Genomic DNA, 21984 nt, shown 5'->3' on the forward strand with positions numbered 1-21984 from the left:
TTTTTTGTTTTGGAAAGGAGTGTCTATTAAATGTCACATGATCGCTATTTGGTCAGCTGATAGGAAAGGCTGCTGCTTTGAGCAATATGGTAAGATATATTTACATGTATTGGGTGGATTACGTTCTGTGCTCTATATAAATATGTTATTGTAATGCATAGCGTAAATGTTTAGAAGTGCCGGCTAACAATCGCAGTATACTTCAAACTGGTACTACAACGTGCACTTCATAGTAGAACGGTAATGTAATAAAATGTATAGCCTGAAATCATCTCTTCTGTTTGTTTCTATACGTCTCTCAGCTTCATTTTTTTCTATATTGTGTTTCTCTCAGTTGCAGCTGTTCTATATGGCAGAGTTTCAAAAGCGAATTTTATATTACACACACACACACACACACACACACCTTCCTTGATTTGAAGACATAGCTAATCGTTTTTGGGTTTTTTTCTTTCTTCTTTTTTTTTTTTTTTTGCAATCAAAAAATGCCACATTAATGGTAAATATGTCTCAACCAATGACAATAAGAAGTCACACCCCTTTCAGCATCAGTCGCAAAGGAAGGAGATAAATCTTCAATGATAAATATATTACACATTGTTTGCAATTTTTTTTTATTTATGTTTCTTTTTAGTTCCAGAGCTTCAAACATACTTGCCTAATTTTCTTTGCCTTTTTCTGGGAGAGGTAACTCAGAAGTAGGAAGAAAAGAGGTGGATAAGGCTTAAAAATGCAATTCAAGTCTGCAAGACAAATCTGTAATAAAACCTTCCTCCTCCTCAATAAAATATAGATTGGCACAATAGACTCATCACACCACTAACACTCTGTGGAGGGTGGGGCTTGATAATGTGATTCGCAGCAGGATTGCGCTGTCTGGGAGGTTTGCCTGTTCGCTCGAATAGGCAACTATAGCTTTGAAGCATACCTGTACCCTATGTATAACTGCATTAAACAAATCTTATCAACACATTCTAAAACTTATGTTTACATCTACCATGTATTACCACTATATAGTTTCTCTTATGTTTACCTTTTTACATGCCACAATTTTTTAGGCAGCTGTGAACATACATGCTCACTGTGCTCCTGAGAAACATGTTTAGCATCATCAGGAGCAGGTTTTAGTACATTGGTTGTAACTAATTGCATAAATAATACCTAAAGTATTTGTGACCCATAGAGAGATGGAACACAGTTTTATTGCTGATTTTTCTCGCATGTGTTTTAATAACTACATTGCCGTTTGGATTTTCATCATGCTGAACTATTAATTATTTAAAAAGTGCAAAAAATGCCCTCCTTATTTATTTAAGATACAATACTGTTATGATTGACCAACAAAATAAGGAGACACATATTAGTACTGGTGGGGGAAACCAGCCCTGTTTACCAATCCAGGCTGACCCACTCTGCATAAGAACCAGCATGCCATTTTATTTTAATTATATATTTACTTTTGTGGGGGTATGAGGTTATTCATCTCCCTGTCCACACGCAGCCACCAATTGATAATACAACTTCTCTGTAATCATTCTTTAACTGGTTTGTTTATATATCTTTCATTTAGTATTTTAGCATAGTCTTTATTTCTGTATGCTCAACATTTGTTGTTTATGGTTTCTTTTTAGAGGTTCCGTTTCTGTGGTGATTTGGACTGCCCTGACTGGGTTTTGGCAGAGATCAGTACCTTGGCTAAAATAGTTGAGTATATTCATGCCTCTCTAAAGCTAGGCCTATGATTCTAGGATGAAAAAAAGAGAACTTATGTAGACTCGTAGTCATGATGCTTGCTTAAGTTGTGTATTGTTTCAAATTGTTCACCTGTGAAATGAAAATATATTGCTTATAAACTGAGCCTATATGTTCTGAAACAAACTTTTGAGCTTGCATAATGTAGTGTAGATGCTATGCAAAGCCCTAGACTAAATTCGTCAGAAAAACGGGAGGCAATTTAAGTAATTTAATTATTAAGCATATCACATTTTGTAAACCTTGTTCACTGCAGTTTGTGGTATTTAGGGATTCCTTGAGAAAGAGCCTGTGCGAACAGCAGCACAGGAAAGTCACCATGGTGATTCCCATGCCAGCGCTGTGACAAATAAGTGACATCTAGGGGTGTATTTACTAAACCGTGGGTTTGAAAAAGTGGAAATGTTGCCTATAGCAACCAGTCAGATTGTAACTTTCATTTTGTAGAATGTACTAAATAAATGATAATTAGAATCTGATTGGTTGATACAGGCAACATCTCCACTTTTTCAGACCTGCAGTTTGAAAAAAAGTCCCTCCTAGAGAGGAGGACTGAAGGAGGAAATAAATAACAGAAAAACACAGAAGGTGGAAATAATCATGGCAGAAAGAGATTCATTGTTACTGCATATATCTTTCCCTGTCTCTTGACACCCTCTGCCCTGATATTTTCTTTTTTTTACCTGATTATGTTTCTTAACTAAAGTAAGATAAACACTAATCTAGATGGAGTTTTTTTAATTTTTTATGGTATATTTATTTAATTAATACTGGTAAACACCAGTGTGTGTGTGTGTGTGTCTTTATATTTTTGTTCTTATTTGTCTGTGTTTATAAATTTATAATTTATATATACATAAAAAGGATGCCTTATATTGTTACTGTAAGATTGTAAAGACAAATGAGGCAATGAAAGTGTACTATGCTTCAAGAGCCAAAACTGTGTATTAGAATTTCACGTTGAATATTTTTATTTATATATATATATATATATATATCACCAGTGTGATCCAGTAAAAGAGCAGCTATTCTGCATACATAAAATGCAGGAGCCTCCGTTACATACAGTTGCAAATAAATGATATGCCACCTGTCACTTCACGGCACCCCTGGGACTGGGGGATTTTTCTGTGTGTCTCTTTTCTGTATAACTCCTCCCTTTCGTGCACCTGGGGTGAATGTATAGATTGATTGAGAAACTTCCATTTCTGTAATTTTCTCTTACTATTAAATTCTATTAATAGTATTTGTCTATTAGAACTAATCTTTTTAAGGTCACACTTCTAATCATTTTCACATTCTTGCTATTGTTTAGTCTTTGCTAAGTGATTCTTTAGTTTCACTTTCTGTCAGTCTGAATCTATCTGAACTTTCTATGTCCTCATTTCACAGACTGTCTTGCACAACTTACCTTTTTTGTTTTTTCCACCCCATAGTCCTTTACTCATAGTGTCTTCTTTGCTCTTTTCAGTCCTCTGTTAAGTTGAAGTTGATATGTGCCCAGGTGCTGAAGGAACAGCTGGGAGAAGCTATTGATGTAAGTCATGTGGGTGGAGTAACATGTTGGGTGATGGTGATATAGTGGACAGTGTACCTCATGCCTATTTTCTTTATTGAACAGTATGAAAAGATCTTGAAGTTGACCTCAGATGCTCGCTTTGGTGAGATATGACTGTATTCCTTCCATATGCTTTTGTAAATGTAATTTGTTTGTGTCTTGCCAGAGACTGTGAAATGACATGTCCTCCTTCTAAAGCTGACACTGTAAAATAAGTTTTGCATAATACAGATAACATACTTTATTTTTGTTAAATTTAATAATCCAGATACAATAGAATCTTGTGAGTTTCACATAATTTTCAGTAATGTGCCAGATTTTACTCATGACCAAACACTCCCAGATAAATTGCAAAATGTTATTATAATATAATGACATTTCAGTGCTCATGGCACCATCCTCAGGATAATAGGTTCTGTTATACCTTAAAATACATGTATTCTCATAAGACTGCCACTTCCTTCCTATGCAGAATCTGGTGACATTAAAGCCACAGTTGCTGTCCTGTGCTTCATCCTTTCAAGTGCAGCCAAGCATAATGTGAGCAGTGACAATCTGTCCAGCGAGCTCCAGCAACTGGGTCTTCCCAGAGGTAAGAAGAAAGGAGTATGTTATTACTAGGGTCGCTTGTTTTCACTTAAACAATCAGGTTTTTGGTTGTTCTGTCTGGGTATTCAGAACACTGTTTGTTTGTTTGCATGTTTGAGTTCCAGTGTCCTTGTAAACCACATATCAAAACTGCATCACTTTAAATTGTAAAGGGAATTTGTAGACTGTAAATGTATGTGTGAGGAAACGTTAAAGATGGGGCGAAAGTTGGAATTGTGAATACTGATGGAAGTGCAGGTTAGCCGATGTTTTCAGAACACTATGTGAGAGATCCTGAATACTATCCCTTAATATACCTTCCAGTAGTTTTTCCCACTATTGGTGTCAGGTTTACAGGTCTGTAATTCCCTGGATGTGATCTAATTCCCTTTTTAAACAACAGCACCACATCTGCTATTTGCCAATCCCCTCGGTACTGAGCCATATAAAATTGATTCTATGAAAATTCTCTATACGAACCCTTGGGTGTATGCCATCTGGACCTGGAACTTTATTTATCTTAATTTTATTCTGTCGCCTTTGGATTTCTTCCTTTGTCAGCCAAGTACAAATTAATTGAACGTTTGCAGTTCCATTTTTATGTATTATTCCTACTATATTTTCCGCTCTAGTAAATACTTAAGAAAAGAAAAAAGTGTTTAATGATAATAAGAAAAAAACAGAGATATTAATCAATCCACCCATCTCACTTCTTATGGGTCCTATATTGTGTTTTTTTTTATCCTTTTGCCATTTATATACTTAAAAACTTTGTATGGTTTGTCTTACTTTCTTTTGTAACTTGTTTTTCATTTTCTAATTTAGCCAATCTAATTTCCTTTTTGCTTTTTTTTTTTTTTATTATACTTCTTGTAGATATGGAAGAACTACTCCGTTCCTTCAGACTTAAAGAATATAAATGCATGCTTCTTCCTTTCCATATCTTCCTTTTCCTTTTTATTTAGTCACATTGGTTTAGACTTAATTCTTTTATATTTATTTCCCATAGGAATGAACTTATACGTGTATGTTTCCAACAACATATTAAAAGACAGCCCATTGTTCTTCTATATTATTTCTTCAAAAACTGTGTCCCAGTCTATGCTCTTTATAGACTCCATTAGCCTATTAAAATTTTCCTTTCTAAAGTTTAAAGTCCTAGTTGATCCCTTATACTGTTGCTACTGGAAACTAATTTCAAATGAGACCATATTATGATCACTGTTTCCCTAGTGCTCCCTTACTTGTATATTTGATTTTATGTCTACATTATTTGTTATTACTAGGTCCAGTATATTTCGGTTTCTTATTGGTTCCTCTATTTGGGCCATGTAATGATCTTAGTGTGCACAGAAACCGGTTGCCCTTAGCTGTACCACAAGTTTCAGTACTCCAATGTCTGGATAATGAAAATCCCCCATAATTATAACTTCTTTTGCCTTCCATGATATGTCCCACTGCAAACCTCTCAAAACATGATACTCAAAGATGGTGCATAACTGTGTATATTCATACTTTGTATAACTCTTATAAAATTACAGGTATAGCATCAGGTTACTTTATTCAGGATTACTTTGTGCCCAATAAGATTATTAGTGGGAATCGGCATGTGTTTGTGAGGGATAGGTCATGTCAAACTAATCTAATTAGTTTCTATGAGGAATTCAGTGGGAACTTAGACCATGCTGGTACAGTAGATGTGGTCTGCTTGGATTTTGCAAAGGCCTTTGATAGAGGGCCATACAAGAGGTTGGTTTACAAAATAAGGGATTCTAGGTCTAAGAAACAACATTTGTACTTGGGTCGAAAACTGATTGGATAATAGGGAACAGAGAGTTGTGATAAATGGAATGTTTTCTAATTGGTTAAAACGTTTTAAGTGGTGTACTTCAAAGATACATGCTGGGGTCCCTACTTTTTTAATATATTTATTAATGACCTTTGTGATGGTTTAGAGAGCAAAGTTTCCATTTTTACAGATGACACCAAACTTTGTAAGATAATAAAATAAAAGCAAGACGTAGTTTCTTTGCAGAGAGACTTGAATAAACTGGAGGATTGGGTGGCAAATGGAATATGAGGTTGACATAGATAAATGTAAGGTTATGCATTTAGAGATAAAAGGCAAGCACACGATCTATAAATTAAGTGTGTTAAATTTAGGGTAATCTAAATGGAAAAGGATTCGGGAGTGCTTGTAGACAGTAGACTTAGCAATAGTGCTCAATGTCAAGCAGCAGCTGCCAGGGTCAATAAAGTATTGGCATGCATAAAAAGGGGCATAGATGCAAGGAAAGACAGTGTAATTTTTTACATAGTTACATAGTTGATGAGGTTGAAAAAAGACACCAGTCCATCAAGTTCAACCTATTTTGGATCTCCTGCGATCCTGCACTTATATTTGAAATTAATCCGGAGTAGGCAACCGCCCATCTGTTTCAATTTTGAAAATCCCCCCAGACTCAATATTGCAATCCAATTTTTACCCTATATCCACTACTATCCTTTATTTTAAATTAACGGTCGTATCCCTGGATACACCTTTCCGCTAAAAATTTGTCTAACCCTTTCTTAAACATATCTATTGAATCTGCCATCACAACCTTCCCTGGCAATGAATTCCATATCTTGACTGCCCTTACTGTAAAGAACCCCTTCCTTTGCTGGTTGTGAAATTTCCTCTCCTCTAACCTTAGGGGATGACCACGTGTCCTGTGTATGGTCCTTGGGGTAAAAAGTTCCCATGAAAGCTCTCTGTATTGACCCCTAATGTATTTGTACATAGTAATCATATCTCCCCTTAGACGCCTCTTTTCTAAAGTAAACATGCCTAAACTGGCTAACCTTTCCTCATAACTTAATGACTCCATACCCTTTATCAATTTTGTCGCCCTTCTCTGAACCCTTTCTAGTTCCAAATTATCTTTTTTATAGAGTGGTGCCCAGAACTGTACTGCATATTCAAGATGAGGTCTTACCAATGATTTATACAGTGGCAAAATTACACTGTCTTCCCTTGCATCTATGCCCCTCTTTATGCATGCCAATACTTTGTTTGCCCTTGCAGCTGCTGCTTGACATTGAGCACTATTGCTAAGTCTACTGTCTACGAGCACTCCCAAATCCTTTTCCATTATAGATTCTCCCAAATTAATTCCATTTAATTTATAGATTGCGTTCTTGTTTTTGATCCCTGAATGCATAACCTTACATTTATCTGTGTTAAACCTCATATTCCATTTAGCCGCCCAATCCTCCAGTTTATTTAAGTCCCTCTGTAGAGAAGCTACATCTTGCTCTGATTTTATTACCTTACAGAGTTTAGTGTCATCTGCAAAAATAGAAACTTTACTCTCTAAACCATCACCAAGGTCATTAATAAATATATTAAAAAGGAGTGGTCCCAGCACGGAACCTTGAGGAACTCCACTTAAGACCTTTGACCAATTAGAAAATGTTCCATTTATCACAACTCTCTGTTCCCTATTCTCTAACCAGTTTTCGATCCAAGAACAAATTTTGATTTCTAGACCCAGTTCCCTTATTTTGTAAACCAACCTCTTGTGTGGCACTGTATCAAAGGCCTTTGCAAAATCTAAGTAGACCACATCTACTGTCCTGCCCTGGTCTAAGTTCCCACTAACTTCCTCGTAGAAACTAATTAGATTAGTTTGACATGACCTATCCCTCACAAATCCATGTTGATTCCCACTAATAATTTTATTGCGTACCAAGTAATCCTGAATACTGTCCCTTAAAATACCTTCCAGTAGTTTCCCCACTATTGATGTCAGGCTTACAGGTCTATAATTCTCTGGTTGTGATCTCGTCCCCTTTTTAAACAACGGCACCACATCTGCTATTCGCCAATCCCTTGGTACTGAGCCTGATGAGATTGAATCTCTGAAAATTAAGAATAGCGGTCTAGCTATTTCCGAGTTTAATTCCATAAGGACCCTTGGGTGTATGCCATCTGGACCTGGAGCTTTATTTATCTTAATATTCTTCAGTCGCCTTTGGACTTCTTCCTCTGACAACCAAGTATTAATTAATGGCATGGTTTCATTTCCATTTTTATGTATTACTCCTGCCATTTGTTCCTCTCTGGCAAATACTGAAGAAAAGAACGTGTTTAATATCTCTGCTTTTTCCTTAGTATCATTTATCAATTCACCCATCTCACTTCTTAGTGGTCCTATATTATCTTTTTTAATCCTTTTGCCATTTATATACTTAAAAAACTTTTTGGGGTTTGTCTTACTTTCTTTTGCAACGTGCCTTTCATTTTCTAATTTAGCCAATCTAATTTCCTTTTTGCATGTTTTATTACATTCCTTGTACCTATGGAAGGACTCCTCTGACCCTTCAGACTTAAACAATTTAAATGCATGCTTCTTCCTTTGCATTTCTTCTCTTACCTTTTTATTTAGCCACATTGGTTTAGACTTAATTCTTTTACATTTATTTCCCATAGGAATGAACTTATACGTGTATGTTTCCAACAACATTTTAAAGACAGCCCACATTTCTTCCGTATTTTTTCCTTCAAAGGCTTTGTCCCAGTCTATGCTCTTTATAGACTCCTTTAGCATATTAAAATTTGCCTTTTTAAAGTTTAAAGTCCTAGTTGATCCCTTATACTGTTGTTTCTGGAAACTAATTTCAAATGAGACCATATTATGATCACTGTTTCCCAAGTGCTCCTTTACTTGAATATTTGATATTACGTCTACATTGTTTGTTATTACTAGGTCCAGTATAGTCCGGTTCCTAGTTGGTTCCTCAACTAATTGGGACATGTAATGGTCTTTTAGCGTGCTCAGAAACCTATTTCCCCTAGCTGTACCGCAGGTCTCAGTACTCCAATCAATGTCCGGATAATTAAAATCCCCCATAATTAAAATTTGACCTAGTTGTGTAGCCTTTTCAATTTGCTGTAGAAGTTGGGCTTCCTCAATCGTACTAATATCTGGCGGTTTATAGCATATCCCTATCAGAAACTTCTCTGAACTTTTTCCTCCGCTGGATATTTCCACCCACAATGCCTCTATATTATCACCAATATTCTCATATATAACTTCCTGAATACTTGGTTTTAATTCTGGCTTAATATAAAGACATACTCCTCCTCCCCTTTTATTTACCCTATCCCTCCTGAAGAGAGAATAGCCTTCCAAGTTGACTGCCCAGTCATGTGTATCATCCCACCAGGTCTCAGTAATACCTATAATATCATACTGCTCATTCATTGCTACTAGTTCTAACTCCCCCATTTTACCTGTCAGGCTTCTTGCATTTGCAAGCATACACTTAAGTCTATTGGCTCCCTTAGGTATTTCTTTTTGCTTTAAAAAGGGCCGCTCCTTATCGGCTATGCTTCCCTTTCCCCCCTCTCCACCCCCTTTACTCTTGTTAAATTCCTCCTTACTACTCTCAATGTCTATCCCATAAATACTTGCTTGCCCCTCCCCCCCGGAGCCTAGTTTAAAATCTCCTCCAACCTTCTAACCATCCTCTCCCCTAGCACTGCAGCCCCCTCCTCATTCAGGTGCAATCCATCACGACAATAAAGATGGCACTATTTTGCCACTATATAAATCATTGGTAAGACCTCATCTTGAATACGGAGTACAGTTCAGGGCACCACTCTATAAAAAAGACACTTTGGAACTGGAAAGGGTTCAGAGAAGGGGGACAAAATTGATAAAGGGTATGAAGTCATTAAGTTGTGAAAAAAAGGAAAGCCAGTTTAGGCATGTTTACTTTAGAAAAGAGGTGTCTATGAGGGGATATGATTATTATGAATAAATACATTAAGGGTCAATACAGAGAGCTTTCATGGGAACTTTTTACCCCAAGGACTGTACATAGAACATGTAGTCACCCCCTAGGGTTTAGAGGAGAGGAAGTTTCACAACCAGCAAAGGAAGGGGTTCTTTATAGTATTGGCTGTAAAGATATGTAATTCACTGCCAGGGAAGTTTGTGATGGCAGATTCAATTAATATGTTTTTAAGAAAGGGTTAGACAAATCTTTAGCGGAAAAGGATATCCAGGGTTACAACCGTTAATTAGAATGAAGGACAGTAGTGAAATATTGGGTCAGGAGGGATTTTTCACGATTGAAACAAATTGATGGTTGCCTTATCTGGATTAATATAAGAGAGATCACAGGAGATCCAAAATGTGTTGAACTTGATGGACTGGTGTCTTATTTTCAACCTCTACAACTATGTAACTATATATGTAACTGTGCTAATCATTATGGTAGCCTATTATGTGAAATTACAAAGATACACACTGCATGCAAAATGTTATAATGAAGTCTGAGAGTGTTATTCCCATTGGAGAAGGGTACAGGAGAAGGGCAGTGAATTTTTAAAATTATTCCTCATAATATATTCTAGAGAAAGGAGACTTCTCATTCAGGCTTACAAATGGAAGCTTGGTGTAGGTACTATTTAAAAGGGTGAGGGTCATCGCAAAGTGGATAAGCACCTTTAGTTACTCACACACACACACTTCTCTGTGTTACAGGTAACAATTTTACACAATTGTTGGCAGCTGTTAGTACATTTACTGGCACTCTGTAAAACATTTTTTGACAATTTTGCCCATCGGTAAAACTAAAGAAATAGTGTTGAGTGTTTACAGATTTCTAATAATGCATGTGATATGCACTACTCCAATTGTGTTGTGCAGTGTACAGGTAGAAAAAGTATATTGTATTTAAATTGCTAGTTTGCATTATCCTGCCCTATGCACAGAGACACTTACAGCCAATGAATAGAATTCCCATTTTAATATATTACATGCACATTAAATATTGACAAAGTATCAAAAGTACTTCAATTTAGCCTATAGTAAAGCATACAGAATGCCGTGTGGCAATTTTGATCCTTAGTTCGGGATCCTGTCACGTACTTGGCTCACTTTTCCAATTTTCTTTGGATTTATGGATATTTACCTGCTGCCCCGCCCCACCTTTTGGATCTTTGTCTGAAAATACAATTTGTGAGTGCAATAAGGTCTCTGCTTATATTGAATGTTGCTCTTAGCAGTTAATCCATATGTTTGTGGGTTATGAGGAATAGTGATATTTGCCAGGGCTCTCTATGAATACATGTGGCATACAAAATGTAGTCTGGTGAAATATCTGTTTATCTCAAGTCCTATTGTTTCGTTTTTTGGGGGGGTTTTTTTGTAGAACACGCAGCATCTCTCTGTCGGTCTTATGAAGAGAAACAGACTGCTTTACAGGAGACATTGAAGGAAAACAGCCTCCGCTGTAAGTATTCAGCCATGTGCCTACATCCTTATTATTATTTATTATCATTTATTTATAAACCACCGCAGAGTCCATGGCGCCATACAATGGGAGGTAGAGCAAGCAACTATATACATCATATTTTGTGTATAACTATCATGTCATACATTGCTAAATTTGTGTGATACTTTTGTTTTATTTTTATTTTTTTTCTTATATAAGAACTTTGTGGCTTATACAGAATATATATATATATATATATATATATATATATATATATATATATATATATATATATATAAATTTTTCTTTTTCACAGAAGACATCCACCTTTCCCTTTTCTATGCCTCCATTTTTAATGCAAGGGTTTTTACACATGGGTCATTCCACCAGCCAGTCGAGAGGATCACCTTTGAATTTGGCCACACTTGAATCAGTCACGATCAGGCCGTTCAGCCCTTGGGCCCAGCAGCAAGTGTGGCCAACTTAACCGACATTAGGCTGCTTTTGGTTGCTATATTTTATTTCCAGTCAGCTGCTGACATTCAAAATAATTGATCCTAAGGATCAATCTTCACAGTTGTACAAATATGGGAGAGTGGGATCTTCTATAAAGATACATTAGCGTATGAAGCTCTCCAGTAAGAAATTATATTACAGGAACTATACCTTATATGACTTCCACCATAATCAATGGACTCTTTGTGGTGTTAGGTAGTATGCTGAAAATAATTGAAAACCAAATAATACTTAAAATAACAGTAACAAAAGTGCAACTTTTATTTACCCTACTATAATTGATAAACCTTTTTTCCCTAAAAGTAACCCTATAACGTGGCTTTAAAAGGTGCAAGAACTCTACACCAGTAGTACAGTTGTGGCCATAAAATATTGGCACCCTTGCAGTTTTTCCAGAAAATTATTTAAATTAAAAAATGTATGTATTTTGGTATCAACCTATGCATTCCTTTGGTTTGCAGTGGAGTAAAAAACAAAAGGCACTAAAATATACTAGGTCTTTAGCTTATTCCACATTAGCTTGACAATGCCATATATTTTCATTTTCTGATTTAATAGGTTATACAGCATTAAATTGACAAGAATGGTTCTGTAACATTAATAAAAATATTTCTGAAGACCAAATACTGTTATTAATTTCAACTTATGTTTTTAGAGGAAATTGTGAGTTACTTGAAAAAAGTGCAAATGTGCCAATTACATTCTAATAAAGATCAGTGGTAACATTGTGATGAGAAATGTACACACTACATGTTACGATAAACGACTGTTAGGTCGGATGTTGCATTAGTGTGTACACTCCCACGATCATGTTTTATCGTACCAAAGCACATCGTATTGCTTGATTTGATTTTATAAACTGACTAAAAATCACTATCAATGATAGAACAATGTCTGACAAATGTGGAAGTGTGTATGCACTCACGACCAGCAGTTAAGGCAGATATCTGTAGTGTGGAGAGTCACAATCATTTCAGCAGATGGTTATGACAGATGAAGAGCATAGATCAGAAGATAAATCGTGTAGGTGTGTACACATAAATCTGTATGCTCATCGGGACTTTCAGTCGTTGGTTAAATTCTTAGAGATATCTCATCTGCAGGTATTTCCTGTAGTGTGTACCCATCTTTACTTCCCCAAGGTGTTCCCAGAATAGACTGCTTCATACATGATTGATCGATCTATAGTTTGTGTGTGGCCACAGACTTCCTGTGCATGGCAGATTAGGCTGTGATTCTCCTTCGCTCTGCATAATTGACAGTCCAAAGCACAAAAGAATATCCCATCTTGGTAAACTGTGTTGCACTGGCTCCGTTCTGGGTTAGGGAAGGGGGACATAAATTATTGTACAGTACACTTTTGTCCCCCTTTCCTAATGTACAAGTGGTAACATTAGAAAAAGGCGCCAGAATGTTCTGGCAGAAGAAAAAAACGCTATGTGTGTGTGTGTCCATACATACATAATCTCATCTTCGTATAATTTATATTAGGCTAAACACTCAACTTCAGTTTAAAGTGTTAACTTTGCAATGATTTTGTTTTTTTTGTGTTTGCACCTTTGGTTAATCTGTCTGTAATCTTTGCTTGTAAATGAAAAGTCTTCTGATTTTGTAAACTGTTTTTTGTTCAGACACTTAATTTGATCTGTTAACTTCAACTATTTTTTGGGGAAGTATGGGAGATTGTTGATACACAGTGAGTTTATTTATGGGTGTTCTTGTATCTCTGCAGTGTCGCGCTTATCCTCTTTGAGCTGGCGTGTAGACCAGACCCTTTGCTCCAGTGTTCTACAGGAGGTGAATGAGCCTCTTGTCCACCTAAATCTGCATGTGACAAATACTGGTCGCTCCAGGCCTGTAACTTTGTCTGCCAGTAAACTAAGAGTTTTGTTGACAGGTGAGAAGGCTATTATGTGATCTGAACACAACTACTTATGCCGCCTTGCAAAATAGGAAAATGAAGTTATGCATGGAAGGAGAAAGTACATTATATTTCATTGTTTGTATGTGCATAGATACCCAGCACTTGTATACAACAATATTTCTACCTTGTACTGTAGAAAATGAAAAATAATTATGGTCCATTTGTAGCTAATAATTGTACCTAGTAGAATGAGAAGATAGAATTAGTACATCAAATCTATTTTTATACATTCACTAACAGTACGTAAGCTGTTTTTTTTTTTTTTGTTTTTTTTTTTTTATTCAGTATTGTACCTAAATACACTTCCCAATTTGTAATTGTGAATGGACAGTGTAACTATAACGTTAACAAGACTCTGTTTTGTGTATCTAGAATTGAAACAGGCTCTTGAGATGATGAACGCCCTAAACTGAGAATGAATCTGTTCTATGAAGCCGAAGATATCTGCAGATCGGCAAAATACAACAGGGCCTGATGTAAAAAACAAACTCTTGCTGAGAATAACCTCACTTGGAAAGCTGTGTCTTTATAACAGTCTTGGGATTTTTTAACTTGAGATTATGCAGACCTTCAACAAACAATGTAAGATAGTCTTCGAATTTTGGTATTCTGAGCCAGACATTGTGAATGGATAACGTCTTAGGAAAAACAGAAGATTCAACTGTTTGTCTACACAAGGCATCTTTAAAAAAATCCTACACACACGTAAAAAATGTAATGTGAATGGAATTTTATAGTTTTACAAAGAAGGCAGTAGGACAAGTGGCAGTATAGCATACCACTGTATACACCCCCACTTCAACCACTGTACAGCTCTCTCATGTAATCACCACTGCTCCTGTATCCCAGGTATTTCTGATACATGGCTTTTTATCACAGTATATCTTTGTGAACATGACCCTTTCTGAAACCATTTTGAGTGTTCTATCACCACAGTGCATAATGTTTTCCAGTGTCTTGCTGTTAAAGTTGGTGATTATTAAAACACATCGATATTAAGAAGACATTTAAACTTTTTTAAAGAGTTAAGTTATGTTAAATGCCTTCTTGTAAATTTAAATAAAATGAAATGCTCTAAATTGATATTGGTTGTATTGAAGGCAGTGTATATGTTTTGACAGCTGTACAGTATGTATTTCATCTGTTTGGGGGACACTGGAGCCTCCTTCAGGAATTTGGAACGTTAAAATATTCATTATGTTTGTGCTCTTCCCTTTTCTATATTCCCATCCTGCAGGGACATCCGTTTGTCTTAGAGTGCCACAGGACCGGGTGCTTTCTCAGTGCTACCTTGGCATTTTGTTTTCGTAAACTTTATTTATCTCCTTACTTGATACTTCGGCTTAGATTGTTTTGACTCTCAGACGAACTGGGAGTCAAAACAATTTTAAGACAGCCGAACTGGAGCAGGCTATGGAGGCGCCATTCTCTGTGCAGTGTTCCGCTCTTGATGTGGGGATTCTTTCCCTAGGGTGACCCCTTGACTTACCAAATGGGGGCCCTAAACTGCCACTGCTGCATTGGCAGCCAGCATAATGCCTCCTCCCTGGCAGGCTTTAGTACATGGACTGTAGTGAAGTCAAAAGAGTCACATTCCCAGTAGCTCCTTCTTTTTCTTTGTCCTCAGCTACAGGGAAGTATTTCTAGAGCTGGGATGGGCTTGCATAGTGGGTTAGGGTGCTTTTCTTAACACTATGGGGCATATTCAATTGACGGCGGGATCGCCGAAAATCCCGCGCTCAAAAAATATTACTGTTATTACGGTAATACCTCGCTGGATTTCAGCTCGCAGCTCCCTGAGCTGCGAGCTGAAATCCAGCGAGTAAATTACCATATTAACGGTTATCCCGCGCAGGATTACCGTAAGAACGGTAATATTTTTTGAGCACTGGATTTTCGGCGATCGCGCCGTCAATTGAATATGCCCATTTAAATGCTTTGTCTTTGTGTTGCAGTGTTTAACATATTGTGTGCTTTATCAGCAACTTTTTTTTGTACATGTTTACAATGTTATTCTAAGTTGCCCAGTGGACAGTAAGGCACAGATGCCTTGTGTACGGCCTGCGAAGTTGAAAACAGACTGTCGCGCGTATCGTGGGATTCCCACTGACAGAACCAGCCTGGACAACATCCCTATCGAAGCCGATCTCTGCGTTCACCCAGCGTGATGCATGTGCCTTGGTTATAGGAAAAGGTAACCATCACTCCACCTCCTTTGTTGAGAATTCAGCGGATAATACTCTGCGTCTGGGCACTATTGTCCACTGGTCAACAGGTCCATTGGCGATTCTCCTAACCAAACCAGTTTGGGTGCAATGTCAATACAATTGTTAAATTTCCCTCCCCCTAGAGAAGATTCTGGAGCACTCTTCACTGGCTAGGTCTCAGAAACACCATAGTTCTGTCTCTGTCCCATTCTGGGAGCTTTGATTCCCAGTGCTTCTCTTATGGAGGTAGCGGAGGAATCGGACATTGAGCATTCTTCTTGCTTTGATGAGGATTCTGCAGGACAGCATGTAGTGGATAATTTAGAGCATGAGGTGCGTCAGGCACTACACATTAAGGGCATAGAGCATTCTAGCTGGTCCATTGTGCAATATGATGTAGCACATGCCCTTTTGTTTCAAACTCCCATTGTCCTATAGATTGTAAGCTTGCGAGCAGGGTTCTCTTACCTCTTTGTCTGTATGTATTACCCAGTATTGTCTTATTAATGTTTGTTCCCAATTGTAAAGCGCTACGGAATTTGCTGGTGCTATATAAATAAATGTTGATGATGATAGAGGAGTCAGCGGATCCTGATAATGTGCTATTTAAAAGGAGGAAGAAGCATTACATTTATTTTATTTTATTTTTTTTCTTTTCCCCACAATTGAAAAATTTGTTCTGCGAGGCATGGGCTAAACCTAAGGAAGTTGCAGATTACATATGCCTTATCTCTAATCAAAAGAATACATGGATACATGAGAAATGCCACCTAAGATAAATGCCCTATAGTGCAATTGTCTAAAGCCACCACTTTTTCATTCACAAATACCACAGCGTTTAAAGATAGTACTTATCGAAAATTTGAGACCATTCTTAATTCTATTTATGTAGTGGCTGTTAGGCTGCCGGTCTGATAAAACGAACTTGCAGAACAGTTGACAGAGGTATTACCTATAGCAGCCGTCTTTCCCATAGAGCTTTATGCGCTCACAGGTACTCGGATGCCCCCAGGACTTAACTCCTAGCGTAGTGCAAGTTTGTTAACAACACCACAGTGGCAAGTCAGAGGAGGCTGAGTAGATGGTAGTGGATGGTCAGACGTAAGCCGAGGTCAGGGGTCACAAGCAAGAAGAATGGTCAAATAAAATGTCTCAGGGTCACCAGCACGATAGCAGAATCCAAGAACAAGGCAATAGGGTCACAATGGGAGGTCCAATAATAAATGTGGGGCAGAGTATCCACAGGAAAACTGGGACAAAGCAGGAGCAGGTCAGCAACAGACAAAATCCACGCTATAACCGGCAGGGAGGTTAAGCCCTCCCTGCCTTAATACTGTAACTAGCTAATCAGGGCTTTGCCCTGTAAACATTCCCAGGTACTGTTTAATTAATTAATGAGATGATTAATTAGCCTGCAATCTGGAGACGCGTGCCCGGCTGCCCTGCGTTGCCGGAGCGTGAGCAGCCAGCCGTTGCCCTGGCAACGGTCGGGCTGAATGCAGGAAATTACATCCAGACCGTTTCCATGACGACCGGGACGCCAGAGACGGGAGAGTGAGTCGTGGCGATGCCCGCGGTGGCTTCTATCCTAACAATGGCTGGTACTTTTCTGAGTCTCCTTTCCGACTGTGCTAGGGTCAACAAGGCAGCAACTGTTGGAATGTTTGCTGTCAGGAATGCTTAGGTCTAAATTGGTGATCTTGGTTGAACACATTCGATAGGTGCCTGAATAGCTGGTGGTCGTAGCTCTGGATGCTGGTCTAATTGGGCCCAGAAATTCAGCTTCAGTGGTCTTCGCTCGCTGCAATCTCTGGCTCAAGACTTGGGAAGCAAATGCAGAGTCCAAGAATACACTGAAGCCATTGAATTTTATGGGATATGTTTTATTCGGTTCGGAGCTGGATAACATCAGTAGCCAAGCGACAGACAGGAAGAGGTTGATTATGGATTCCTCTGTCAGAACTGGGGAACCCCATAAAAATGAGTCTAGGGTAATCTACAACTCACCGATATTCGACGAGTATGACAGCTAAGTTTAAAACAGCAAAGTCTTTAATGGCAAATTTTGCCCTTTAAAGACATTGGCGTTTTAAATTTAGCTGTCAAACTCGCCGAATATTGGTGAGTTGTAGAAATCTGAGCATAACGCATTTACCCCTAGGAGTGGGAAAGGTGTTTTGTTTTTTTTGTTTTTTTTAATAAACAGTTTATTGTGTTTTTCATGTAAAAAAACAGAGGGAGGGAAACTAACATATGGTGTGAGTCAAAACAAAAATCTGTTTCCAGAGACCGTAGATAACATAGCTAAAACATTTAGTATTAACTGTAGGGAAAGAGAAAGGAAAAAAGTGTTTTCTATGCTAGCCCCAAGCGAAGATTCAGGTATGGATACTAGGTTTACAGAGGGATGACACCAGCCTTAACTCTTTGCATTCAAAGGAAGGGGTATTGAGTCTTGATTTCCAAAGAAAGCCTGAACTTGCAGAGACAACATTTCAGTGTGGCTTAAACATCTTTAGCACATGAAGGGGAGGGGAGATATACATTTATACTTTATAACTGTGAAGATATGTCTTTCTCCTGGGCTGGCTAAGGAGCCAGGGTTAATTGTTTTTGTGAATCTGGGTTTTTCCCACAGAAAGTCTTGCACAAGGCTTGTTTGAAGTGCAAAGTAAACCATTGCAACAATAAACTATAAATGACTGTAGTGTCGTCTAACTTACTCACTTTTATAGTGCTTATTAATAAATGGAGGTGCTACTACTAAACAAACAGATACAGAGGGTAAAAAACTAGTTTATTGTAGTGCACATACACTCTTAAAATTCAATAATTGTAAAGAAGACTGTTTTCCTCAAAGTGGTATATTTACTAAACTGCAGGTTTGAAAAAGTGGAGATGTTGTCTATATCAACCAATAAGATTCTAGCTGTCATTTTGTAGACTATAAGTAAATGATAACTGGAATCTGGCTGCTATAGGCAACATCTCCACTTTTTAAAACCAGCCGTTTAGTAAATATACCCTTAAGTGTTAAAATCAATGTGTGTTTGTTTCTTTTAAAATTGCTGATCATAAAACCAGTGCAATAGTAGGAAAAATGTGACAAATGATAAATAATTGTAATAGTCAAAAACTGCTGAGAGCTCTGATATCTTTATTATGATATTAATTAGATTGGCTGATTCTTTACACTTGTTACAGGTATATCTAACTATATATAATTTATTAACAATTTCCTTCTTATGTTCAGTTTATCCATCTAAGGTTAAATTTGGAAAAAATAGTAATAATTTTATAGTTAGACTGGTTGTATAGCAGGATAACATAATAGCATTAGCTAGCGGAGAAGAATAAAGAAGCAGCATGGATTGCAGCGAAACGAATGACAGGTATGATTTGTGATATGTTGTACTAGGTTTTAGTTTCTGCTTAATACACATTCGTCAAGTGTTGTTTCTTTAAGTAAGCTTGTGACCGATAGCCCTCTTAATCCATAGTGTGGTAGAGTTTTATTCACAAATTGCTAACAATTATTTTCACAAACCTGGAGAGCTAGGACTGAAGCGTTATTCCTAGTATTAGGCGTGCTGTATAGTCATTAATAAATCTTTTCAGCAAAGCAAGGGCTTAAACGCCATTCCTAATGTTCACTTCATACACTACCTGTCTAGGCCCTTGTAGTCTACCCTGGATCTATCTATTATATTTATAACCTCTTAGTTTATCATATTGAGAACATGAGCTCTTATAGTATTAAAACAAGCAATGCTTGTTTTAAAAGGTTGATTCAGCCAGAAAGTCTGCTCATTGTCAGAGCAGTTAATATATTTTGAATGAAATGGATCAGGATGGTCGCTACATCGCCCAATAGTGTTTATTTAAAAGGTAGTTTACTTTTCCATTAAAATATTTGCGTTAAATGCACATAAACATAGCCTAGACACACAAGCACACATGAATCAACAGTATGGATTACAATTCAAGTTACAATCTCCACACAACTCTTTCAGCATATAAGGTAGAGGAGTTTCTAAACATTTTGTGAATTGTATTGGAAATTAGATAGTATTGAATGAAGCTTGTTATTTTACAAATGCAAAATATAAGTAAAAATAACAATAAATAGTCCTACCTGAAAGGGCTACAATACATAAAAAGAGAGATTTGCACCCTATCGATATGCCTAAATACTTTTGGATTAGAAAATTAGGATGTTGTCGTTGCTGACAAGACCGGGCACCACAGTGGGAAGATCAGGCCAACCTGGTCTGTCAGTCAGTGGGCCAATTGGGCTGCATCGGCCAACCCAGTTTATTGAATCCCACCTGGTGGCTGGATCCAGCATTGTTTTATCTACATGGAGAAAGGGGGAGGTTGTCTACAGAAAGTATGGAACAGCTGGAGACTCTGACACGTCGCAAAGTAGTGGAAGAGGTTAAGAACGGGAGGGTCTGTACTCTAAGATCAGGGGGTGAGATCTGATTATTGACTGACCATTGTCCCAGTACGTTCCAAACCAGACTTTATGGCAGGGAAACAGCAGGTGGGCTATTCTACCTCCACCCCTGTTACCACCCAGAGTCCAGCCACCACCAAAGAAAAGGGATCATGGCCCAAAGGATTGTCCTGGGGAGGGGGCAAGGACCGGGGGTCTTTGAAGGGAGTTAAAAGCGAACCCTGGAAGGACATCATGGTTGCTGCTGTGGGATTTCATTGGAGAAGGACTTGGACTGATGTTAAGTAGTTGTACTCTATCAGTGCCAGAGGAGATTGTTTGAACCAGGAACCTGCTCAGTCAGATCGAGTGCTGTATCTTTGGGAGTGATTTGTCTTCACTCAATCGTGAGATACTAGTAGATTATAGGGAGTTGGTTAGTCTACATCCATAGAGAGACTGATAGCCAAAGTCCCAACAAGCTAGTGGAGAGTTGGCCAAGTGGCCATGGTCAGTAAGTACAGAGACTGACCGACCGGATCAGAACCCCTGGCCCACCTTGATTGTTCAACTGGGTAATTTGTTATCGGAAGTTTGTGACTGATGGGACTCTGTGTTGTGAGGTAACCTGCTGGGGACTTTGTTACAGTTTTTGCTGGCACTGGTGAAGTTTCTGACACTGTTATATTTGGTGAGGGAATATGTTTCTCCTTGAGAAGAACTGTTGCATTCACTTTGTGTGTATACATTTGATAAATAAATAGGTTATTATCTCTTTCATGCCTCCTTAATTGTGTGATCTGTGAACCTAGAGGACCAGGTAACTAGAGAACTAAGGTTCCAACCCCGGTGTCCTCACAGTTGTCATAGTTAACAAAAAGAAAAGAAGAATAATTGGTTGTCTGTATGTGGTCCACTGGCTGATAATTTAATATAATATAATATATATAATATAATCAAACTTAATAACCTTTGTGTTTCATTAAAAGTATATTTCAACTTTAAAAGAAACAGTGAAATATTAAAAACAAGAGTAAAGATGAGTGCAAAAAAGTTAGAATGTTGTGAATAAAATTATGTAGTACAGAGTCCCAGAATCTTCTGTCTTTAATATTAATTAAAGGGCAGGGAAATTATGTCTACATGGTTAGCGAACATATCTGAATTTAGATCTCTCTCTCCACCTCGATTTGCATTATCACACAGCGGACTGGTTCATAATGCAATTTGCAGCAAACTCCATCATCAAGCACCACCTCCGCCCACTCTTCTCTGGAGTCCTAGAAAAGTCCCTGAAATAGGACAACTGGTAAAAATAGTTTAAATGTCCGCTACGCAAAATAGTTTCCAGGGACACTTTGCATCTACATGGGGGAATCTAAGCAAATCAAACATGATAGTATCAACATATCTAGGAGCACTGCAAAATATCATAGCATGGTAAAAAATTGCATCCACCCCAGAAAACGGTAATTTTATTGCACAGTTGGTAAAAACAGGGATATTTCCAGGGACAAACATTTAAAACCCTGGAAATACAGGCAGCAACTATGCATAAGAATTACTCTCTTCAACTATCTGTAAATCATTACAACTACTTCATGCTAACCAATGACTACAAATTCCAGCATGCAAAGCGTCATATGATCCCACCCCCAAAGTCATAAACCAATGGCAGTTGCAGAATAATTAAACAGGAACGAGTGCACTAAGCTAAGGAAACAGGTGAGCT

At 37.7% G+C, this 21984-nt stretch overlaps 1 protein-coding gene across 1 annotated transcript; it reads left to right on the forward strand.

Moving 5' to 3' along the window:
* On the forward strand, positions 1 to 14690 carry COMMD4 (COMM domain containing 4). Its single transcript, XM_075208158.1, has 8 exons — positions 1 to 89; positions 1632 to 1703; positions 3224 to 3289; positions 3374 to 3413; positions 3783 to 3902; positions 11105 to 11185; positions 13416 to 13580; positions 13980 to 14690. Exons 1-8 carry the CDS (start codon positions 87 to 89, stop codon positions 14018 to 14020), a joined length of 588 nt encoding a protein of 195 aa, XP_075064259.1. The 5' UTR covers positions 1 to 86; the 3' UTR covers positions 14021 to 14690.
* Positions 14691 to 21984: the final 7294 nt, after the last annotated feature.

Source organism: Mixophyes fleayi, chromosome 4 (assembly GCF_038048845.1).
Source record: "Mixophyes fleayi isolate aMixFle1 chromosome 4, aMixFle1.hap1, whole genome shotgun sequence".
Classification (NCBI taxonomy): Eukaryota; Metazoa; Chordata; class Amphibia; order Anura; family Limnodynastidae; genus Mixophyes; species Mixophyes fleayi.